This window comes from Phocoena sinus, chromosome 15, assembly GCF_008692025.1.
Source record: "Phocoena sinus isolate mPhoSin1 chromosome 15, mPhoSin1.pri, whole genome shotgun sequence".
NCBI lineage: Eukaryota > Metazoa > Chordata > Mammalia > Artiodactyla > Phocoenidae > Phocoena > Phocoena sinus.
Window position 1 is genome coordinate 45,981,267 of NC_045777.1, and position 10,370 is coordinate 45,991,636.

General features: G+C 39.6%; 1 protein-coding gene across 3 annotated transcripts in view; it reads right to left on the reverse strand.

The window, feature by feature from the left end:
- The window catches only part of XRN2 (5'-3' exoribonuclease 2), an 80,918-nt gene extending 71,339 nt beyond the window's left edge, over nucleotides 1–9,579 (reverse strand). Inside the window, exon 1 of one of the 3 annotated variants that reach the window (XR_004345743.1) lies at nucleotides 9,392–9,571. Coding sequence is in view for 1 of the 3 variants with exons in the window: in XM_032604844.1 (XP_032460735.1) it covers nucleotides 9,392–9,466 (75 nt within the window). In the remaining 2 variants the exon portion in view is untranslated. Of the gene's footprint in view, nucleotides 1–5,253; nucleotides 5,371–9,391 lie in introns of those variants that run through there. The other 2 variants (XM_032604844.1, XM_032604845.1) reach the window with 2 other exon arrangements.
- Nucleotides 9,580–10,370: the final 791 nt, after the last annotated feature.

Sequence of the window (10,370 nt, forward strand, 5' to 3'; positions counted from 1 at the left end):
GAGAAGCCCACACGCCGCAACAAAAGATCCTGCATGCTGTAACTAAAGACCCAATGCAGCCAAAAATAAAATTAAAAACAAAAGGAAAATGGTAATCAAGCCATACAGCAGTAAAGGTTCTATATATTACTGGAATTCAGCTAGTATAAATCTAAAGCTAACTCTGGGCTTCCTCTGCCAGGGGCCTGGGTTCAATCCCTGGTCAGGGAACTAAGATCTGTAAGAGTGGTGCGGCCAAAAGACAAAAAAAAAAAATCTAAAGCTGATTAAGATGTGTATAGTAAGCCCTTAAGATATATTTTTTAAAAAGATCACTAATGAAATCTAAACGCTACATTAAAAATACATATAGAAAACAGAAAGTAAAAGGGCAAATGTAAATTCAGTGATATCAATAACATTAAATGTGAATGGATTAAACAATCCAATCAAAAGACAAAAGTTGTCAGACTGGATTTAAAAAAATATCCAATTATATGCTGTCTACAGGAGACACACTTGAGATTCAAAGATACAGAGTGAAAGTAAATGGATGGGGAAAGAGACTCAAACAACAACCACAAGAAAACTGGAGTGGCTGTACTAGTATCAGACAAAATACCTAGACTTTAAAAAAGACTTACTGGAAATAATGACGTTTGATAATGATAAAAAAGGTCAATCCATCAAGAAGACATAACAACTAGAAACACATGCACCTAGTAACAGCATCAAAATACATGCAACTTTTAATAAATGACAAAAATGAAAGAAACAGACAATTGAACAATAATAGTTGGAGACTTCAATACTCCACTTTCAATAATGGACAGAATTGAACAGAAGATCAACAAGGAAACAGATAACTGCAACAACACTATAAACCAACCAGACCTAAGAGACTTTTACAGAACACTCCACTCAACAGAATATACATTCTCAACTGCATATGGAACATTCTCTGGGAAAGACCAATCGCTGGGCCATAAAACAAACCTCAATAAAAGCATAAAAGTGATGCCAAGTATGTTCTTCAAACACAACAAAGTAATGAGCTCAATAATGGGAGAAAAGTTGGCAAATTCATAAACATGTGGAAATTTAACAACACACTAATGAATAACCAATAAATTGAAGAAGATATCAAAAGTGAATCAGAAAATAATTTGAGTGGAATAAAAATGAAGACACAACATATGAAAACTTACAGTGTAGAGCCCAAAAGCAGTGTTCACAGGGAAATTTATAGCTGTAAGTGTCTATAATACGAAAGATCTCAAATCAACAACCTAACCTTCATTGGAATCATGCTGATTATAACTGATTTGAAGAAGGCCAAGTGAACTGAATAAGATCACTTGAACAGCATGTTTCTTGTAACTATCCTTATATTCTTCTCACAAAACGTCTATAAAATATTTGTTTAAAATTTTTTTGTATCAAAATATTTGGAAAATTAGAAGCTTCTTTTTAACATGTATTGATATGACTTGAATTATTATTTTATGAAATTAAGAGCCCTATATACCCGTAAATATTTTCACATATCGTTTAAGATTTAAAAAAAAAGAAAAAAAAACCTAACCTTCCACTTTAAGACACTAGAAGAGCAAACTTAACCCAAAGCAAGCAGAAAGAAGAAAACAACAAGTATTAGAGAAAAATTTAAAAAGAACAATTTTTAAAAATCCATGAAACCAAAGATCAACAAAATTGACAAACCTCTGGCAAGTCTGACCAAGAAAGAAAAAAAGCAAGGTGGGAAACCTAGATTTCACTACATGCAAACAGCACAATTCTGTATTACGCAACGTTACCAAGAGTTAGACATGAAAATATCCCCACTTTTACTTGGACATATAAACTACCAAAAATTAACTTACCAAATAAAATTCTGAAATATCAGTGCAAGGCACTGTTTCATGCACTTAACTTGGATTAACTGACTTAATCCACACAACCACCTTATGTGGCACATATACAGCTGATCTTCTTTATTCACAAATTCCATATTTGCTAATTCACCCGCTCACTAAAATTTTTTGTAACCTCCCAAATCAATTTTTGCACTCTCAAGATCATTCACAGACACAAGAAGGGTGAAAAATTTGAGTCCACTGACACACACATTCCCAACTGATGTTAAACAAGGCAACATTCTGCCCTATTTCAGCTCTCATACAGAGATGACCAGAGCATAGAGACTGTAGGAACAGGGTGGTGAAATGCAAGAAGCTCCAGTTCTTCACCGTTTAGGAGAGTTTAAGTCATTTTCCCAAGACCAGAAAGCTAATGAGTGGAGGACTGTATAAGCCAAGGACACAAAGTAAAGAAACTGATGGTTGAATGAATTAAGAGTAGTTAAAAAGCCAAGAAGAAATAAAATGGAATCATAAAAAAGGAGAACAATTGTAAAATGGAAACAAAGCACAGATGAGACAGACAGCAAACAGACAGTAAGATTACAAATTTAAATCTAACCATATCAATAATCATATTAAATGTAATTGTTCTAAATGCCCGATTTACAAGGCAGAGATTGGGAAAACAGTTTGGCAATTCCTCAAAAAGGTAAACATGGAATTAACCATAAGACCCAGCAATTCCACTCATAGGTATATATACCCAAAAGAATCAGAAGCAGGGACCACTCATAGGTATATACCCAAAGTACTGATCTATTGTACAAATACCTGTGCACCAATGTTCACAGCAGCATTATTCACAATAGTCAAAAGGTAAAAATAACTCGTGTCGGGATATCATTATACAGACTTAAAAATTAACAGTTATAGAATATATGTATCTTCAGGTTTTACAGATGCTCCCAAACTGTTTTCCAATAAAATTAATTGCATTTTCATACAATGGGCTCCACAGTGAAATACTACATAGTAACGAAACAAATTTAGATAAATCAAAGAAACATGAAATCTCATAAACAGAGATACAAGAGAAAGTAGAGGTTACGGTACCATTTTTAACAAGATAAGCATTACTAAAACTACTCTTTGCTATCAGAAGACAGGATTGTGGGGTGGCCACTGTCTAGAAGGGAGCAAAGGGGAACTTCTGGGGTATGAATACTACGATAATATTCTGTTTCATAATCTGGATACAAGTCATACATTTTTATTTTGTGAAAATTAACAAGCTATACACAGTTATATAACTTCAATATATGAAGAGTTTAAACATTTAAGTGACTATACATGCATATATGTATTTGTGTATATATACTTCAATTACAAGGTTTCCAAAATCCGAAAAAAAAGAGAAAGAAAGAAATTGATACATGCTAAACATGGATGAATCTTGAAAACACTATGCAAAATGAAAAAGTGAAATAAACCAGACAAAAAATGACAAATATTATATAATTCCACTTATATTAGCTCCTAGAATAGACAAATTCATAAGGTAGAAAGTAGGGGAAGAGACCATGTTAACACTAGTCAAAAGATCTGGTTATATTAATACTGGACAAAACAGATTTCAGAGCAAAGAATATTACCAAGGATAAAGGTCATTTTATAATGGTAAAGGAGCACATTCAGTTATTTCCCTGGTGGCGCAATGGTTAGGAATCCACCTGCCAATGCAGGGGACACAGGTTCGACCACTCGTCTGGGAGGATTCCACATGCTGCAGAGCAACTAAGCCCACGAGCCACAACTACTGAGCCTGCATGCCACAGCTGTTCAGCCCGCATGCCACAACTACTGAAGCCCACGCGCCTAGAGCCCATGCTCCACAACAAGAGAAGCCACCACGATGAGAAGCCTGCACACTGCAATGAAGAGTAGCCCCCGCTCACCGCAACTGAAGAAAGCCCGCGCACAGCAACGAAGACCCAATGCAGCCAAAAATAAATAAATTTTTTAAAAAAGAAAAGTATCAAATCTTCAAAAAATAAGAAACACATTCATCAAGACGACCTAACAATCTTAAGCATTTACGCACTAACAAGAGTTTTAAAATGCAAGGAGCAAAAACCAACAAAGCTGAAAGAAGAAACAGACCAATCCAAAAAAATTATAGAAGATTTCCATATATATTGATAGAACAGGAGACAGAAAATCAATGTGCTGTTCAAGTCTTCCATATCCTATCAACCAGCATGATAATATTTACAGAACACTCTACCCAACAATAGCAGAACTTGTGTCTTTTTCAAGTCAAAATGAAACATTTACCAAGACCATATTCTGGGTCATAAAACAAATCAGTTAAGCTTTAAAATACGTAATTCAAATTATGGAAAGTTATGTTCTCTGACAAGGGAACTAAATTAGAAGTCAATAACAGAAAAAGAATGCCTGGAAAATCCCCCAAATATTTGAAAACTAAGGAACACTCTTCTGAATAACCAATGGGCCACAGAAGTCAAGGGGATATGAGAAAGTATTTTTTACTGAATGAAAATGAAAAGACAACATGTCAATGTTTGTGATGTGCCACTGGAACAGCACCTAGCAGGCAGCTTATGGCACTCAACAGAAGCAACTCAAAGAAGCAGCATCAATACAACGACCTCAGCTTCTACCTTAAAAGGACAAAAAAACACAAGATAAACTCAAAATGAGCATAAGAAATAATAAAAATAAGAACAGAAGTCGATGAAGTAGAAAACAGAAAAAATAATATAGAAAAATCAATGAAACCAAAAGCTAGTTCTCTGAGATAAGTCTAGCCAGACTGATAATGGAATAAAAGAGAAAGGACAAAATTAGTAGCAGGAATGAGAGAAGTGACATCACTACATTTTCTATTGATATTAAAAAGATAATAAGGAATACTATGAACAACCTTATAGCAACAAATTGGACAACTTAGAAAAACAAAATCTGTGTAAGATACAAACTACAAAAGCTCATTAAAAAAACAGACAGGGCTTCCCTGGTGGCGGAGTGGTTGAGAATCCGCCTGCTGATGCAGGGGACACGGGTTCGTGCCATGGTCCGGGAAGATCCCACATGCCGCGGAGCAGCTAGGCCCGTGAGCCATGGCCGCTGAGCCTGCGCGTCCGGAGCCTGTACTCTGCAACAGGAGAGGCCACAACAGTGAGAGGCCTGTGTACCCAAAAAAAAAAAAAAAAAAAAAAAGATAATCTTAATACCCCTATGTCTACTAAAAAAATTATATTTTTAGCTTAAACCTTCCCAAAAAACTTCAGGTCCGGATGGCTTCAATGATGAATTCTACCAAATACTGAAGGAAGAAATAATACCAATTCTACACAGACGCTTCCACAAAACTAAAGAGGGTATGTACCTCGCAACTCAATATGAGGCCAAGATTACTCTGATACCAAAACTGGACAAAAACATTATAGGGGCTTCCCTGGTGGCGCAGTGGTTGAGAGTCCGCCTGCCGATGCAGGGGACACGGGTTCGTGCCTCGGTCCGGGAAGATCCCACATGCCGCGGAGCGGCTGGGCCCGCGAGCCATGGCCGCTAAGCCTGCGCGTCCGGAGCCTGTGCTCCGCAACGGGAGAGGCCACAACAGTGAGAGGCCTGCGTAATGCAAAAAAAAAAAAAATTATAAAAACACTATAGACAAACATCGTTTTTGAACATAAATGTAAAAATTCTCAAGAAAATGTTAGCAGACTGACTCCAACAGTATATAAAAATAATACACCATGACCAGGTGGGATTTATCCACCTGAAATGCAAGGTGTGTTTAACATTTAAAAATCAATGTAATTCACCATGAAAAAAACCCCTAAAAAACAGAAAGCACAGTATGAACTAAAAGCATAATAAGACATCTCTAAGAAAACACAAGAAAAAATCTTGGTGACCTTGGCAAAGATTTCTTAAATATAACACAAAAAGCAGGAATACTGAGGAAAAAGAAAGAAAGCAGACTACTAAAATTAAAAACTTTCGCTCTTCTTTGCACTAAGACGACAAGCCACAGATTAAGGGAAAATATTTGCAAAAAAAAAATCAATATGTAAGAAACTCTACAATTCAGTAAGACAAACAACCTAACTTAAAAATGGGCAAAAGATATGAATAGACACCTCACTCAAGAAGACATATGGAAAGCAAATAAGCACCCGAAGATGCTCAACATCATTTCTCATCAGGGAAATGCAAATTAAAACCACACTGAGATAACACTACACTAGAATGGCTAAAACTAGGAAAACTAACCATACTAAGTGTTGACAAGGAAGCGGAACAACCAGACCTCTCATACACCACTGGTGGCAATGAAAAGGTACAACCTCTTTGAAAAAAAGTCTGGCAAGTTTTTCTTTTTAAATAATCAAACACCTACCATACAATGCAACCAACTCACTCCTAGGTATTTTCTCTAAAGAAATGAAAGCATACATTCACACAAAGATTTGTACCCCAATGTTCATAGACTTTTTTTAATAGTCGAATGCTGGAAACAATCCAAACGTTCACCAATCAGGTGAATGAATAAAGGTGATATATGCACAACACTGAATACTATTCAAAAATAATAAGAAATAAACTACTGATATAAGTACCAACATGGATGACTTTCAAAATAATTGTTCTGAATGAAAGTAACCAAGTCAGGTTAAAAAAAAAAGAGTACATATTGTATAATTCTATTTATATAAAATTGTAGGATATGAAAACTTATCTATAGAGTCAGAAATAAGTCAGTGGTTGACTAAAGATGGGCAGTGGGGAGGGGTCATGGGGAGGAACAACAAAGGGGCAGAAGGAATGTTTCAGAGATGATGTTCATTATCTTGATTGTGGTGATGGGTTCATGAACATACACATATGTCAAAATGTATTAAATTGTACACTTTAAATGCGTGCAGTTTGTTCTAGGTCAATTATACCTCGGTGGAGGAGGGAGGAGAGAACAGAGAAAAGAAAAATAAATCAATCTAGGAGGACCAGTATTCAGAGTTCAGAGAAGGCAGAGTAAAAGGAAAACAAGAAAAAAATCAAAGAGCATTCCCTAGAACTAAAGAACACAAGCCTCCAGACTCAGAGTCAGCCAAGCACTGATCAAAATGAATTGAAATTTTTAAAAAAATCTGTACCTAAGTACATAATTACAAAAGCTTATACCACCAAGGATAAGTATCTTTTAAAAATTCAGAAAGAAAAACATCAACTACAAAAGAATGAAAGCAAAAGAACACAGAAACCAAGAGCATGGGCTTCCTGGTTTTGACACTGGCTCTGACATGTATTAGCCACAAGACCTTGAGTACCTTACTTAACCCCTGTGTGCTTCATTTTCTCATCTGTAATAAGAAGGAGAAGGGGGGGAGGAGAAGGAGAAATAGTTATGTAGTTGTTATGAGGATTTAATAAATTCATCTGTGAAGTGCCTAGTACATGTTAAACACTACATAAGTGTTAGCTAAATAAATAAATCACATTAACATTCAACTTCTCATCAACAATTCTGGATGACAGAAGTCAAAAGAACAATGCCTTCAAAGTTTTGAGGGAAAGTAATTTTCAAACTCTGCCTAGCTAATGATTATTCACGTATACAAGGGTAGAATGGACTTAGAAAACTCACATACCACACACCACTTCTTAAGAACTCAAGTAAGAACAAAAACCAAGGAAGGGTTTAAGCCAAGAGAGATAATGATTAGAAAACAGTACCTCCAACTGAAGAAATTTTTTAAAATCTCAGGAAGCGGCTTTCTAGCAAGTCTAAATAACCAGGTGCGACAGCAACAGAAATAAAGACTTCAAGCAGTCTCCAACTAGAAAGAGGACTCGACAGAATAACTGATGAAGGAGAGTCTAGATGGGGAATGATGTATAATGGAAAACAGGCAACACACAGAAAAAGACAAAAGTAGCACAAGAGAAGAAACAGTCACAGTACATAATCTGAATCTACACAGTGACAATCATCACCAACACTATCTGATTTTTCATGTTTTGAAACAAACCTGCATAGCCAAAGCCCTGACAATTTAATTCTGGATGCCAACGAAGCAAGAGCACAGCTGAGAAGCTTGGGATGAAGAGTAAGGAAACAGCAGTAGAAAAGCTAATACCTAACCTCAGAATGTGAAGAATCACGGGATACTTTGTAAAGGAGATGGAATAAAACAATAAAGGAATATTACTTAAATTTATCAAGTTTACCAATAGAAGAAATAAAAATAATGATTAGGAGGATGGGGGGGCATGTGGGGAAGGGCACTGTGTAAGTGACTACATCCTCTTCTATCATAGCTAGAATTCAACAGATACACTCAAAATCAACAAATCAGATGTCAGCAGGACATTTAGAGATAGAACCAAAAATAGTTTAAAGCAGTTATCAGTGGAGAGTAGAAATGGGATAAGATGTAAGTAAACTTTAAATAAAGTTTGATAAAAGTTTTAAAAGCAAAGGACATGAGCATTCAGTTTAACAGTTTCTCTTTGAGAAAAGCACAGAGAGTACTGGAAATTCATCAGAACAAGAGTTTCGGTTCCTCCTAGGATAGAAACTAAGCAAAATCAAGATCTCACATCGAATGAACCCTGGAGATCCATCTACCTGTCCAAAAAACAAACAAACGAACAAACAAATCTCACTAGCCTAAGCAAAAAGTTCCCAGGGTCGACTGGGCACTTCCTTCAAAAACGAAGGGGTGGGGAGCATAATGTGCCCCTGAACTTCCCAATCCGGAAATTCTCATTAAGAGTACAAAATCGAACTGGGACGGAAACAAGGAAACGACAAATACAAAACTCAAGAACGGCCAACAGTCTACGTAACACTAACAAACCAACAGCAAAAAATGTATTGTCCAAGTGCATCCAGGAATTCTGAAAATGTCAAAGGCACGCCCAGCAGTCGGGCACCTAGACAAGGGGGCACTTAAGGGACTTCTGTCCTAACCTAGACATTTCCGAGGTGCTGCTCTCTCCATAGGACCTGACAACAGCAACAAATGGCCTCTCCCCTAGCAGAAAACCTTTCAGGCTAGTACAGGAAACGACAAAAAGCTGCCTCCCCTCCCCCCCCCCCCAACATTACTTCACAAAGTGGTTAGAGGCTGGCAGGAGCACCCGCGCATCCCTAACCAGCTAACTCAGCTGACCAGCCGCGCGCTGCCCTACGGCCGGGGAGCCGCTTTCGAAACCCAAACCGGGCGAGCAAGGAAGAAACAAAGCCGTGGGCGGGGCCTTCCGCCGGGGAATCTGCGGACCGGGGAGGAGCATCCCTCCGCGAGCTCCGCCGCTCGGCCCTCGCCCCGCCCATGCCACCCCCGGAGCCCGAGTCCGAGCGCCCGCCCCCGGCGCCCGGCGGGCCGCGGCTGCCGGGGGCGAACGCAGCGCGGGCCCCCGCACGACGCCCGCCGGGCGGGCGGCGGGCCCCAAGGACCGCGGCCTGGACGCGCCGGGGCTCCTGGCGCTGGCGTGGCGGCCTCCGGGCGCCTCCTCACCTTCTCTTCCACGCAGTTGACAATGATGGACGGGTACTTGCGGCTGAGCCAGCGAAAGAAAGCCGGGACTCCCATAGCGGCGGCGTAGCTGTAGGCGGCTGCCCGGCCCGCGGACGGACGTAACCAGAGAGACAGGCAGCAGCGGGCCACGGCCACTGGCACTTCCTCCCACGTGCACCCGGCGACAGGAAGTGAGGTGATGGCGCCGCCGCCTGGGAAGCCGGGAAGGAAGCTCCGGCCCGGCTGGGCGGAGCGGGCCTGGTCGGGGGCGGGGCTGGCCAATGGAGCGGGTGGCGAGGACAGCAGCCGGCGCGGCTCGGCGTGCGTCCTCGGCGGTACGTGTCCCGGAGCCTCTTCTGCGGATCCCTCGGGCGGGATCCCTGCGCCCCGCAGGCCGCCAGGGAGCCTTGGCCGGTCTGGTCTCCTCCTCTTTCCCACCTATCTTGATTCACGTAGAATCTAAGCATCTACACGCACTCGTTATTTCTGCTTCCTGCTTTCTCCCGGTTTTATGCCACAGTACGTATCTGGACTAGCAACCGTATTTTTAAAAAGTATTTTGCACTAATGATGGCTGGTTTGCATAAGTAACTCACTTTAAATAGTTGTAAAATGGAGTGTACCGTTCAGCATCTAATTCAAGCATCCAGCTACATTTATGGGTATAAAATAATTACTGGTATCACTCTCCAGCATTTAATTGAGCATTTACAATGTGCCAAAGCATTGGCTAAGGGATTCTCAGATTAGATCGTCACTTGGGCGTTCTGAGGGTGCTTTTATCATCTTCACGTAACAGATGAGAAGGCCAGGTTGTAGAGGGGTTAAGTCATTTGCTTATTCACACAGCTTGTGTTTCAGTCCAGGTAAAGATCATTTAATCCTCTGTCCTTGCACTAACAGAATACTTTTGTCCTTTGTTTTCTGATGGCTTCAAATACATTTTTTTTTCAACATATAAAAAGGAAGGTGTGGAAGG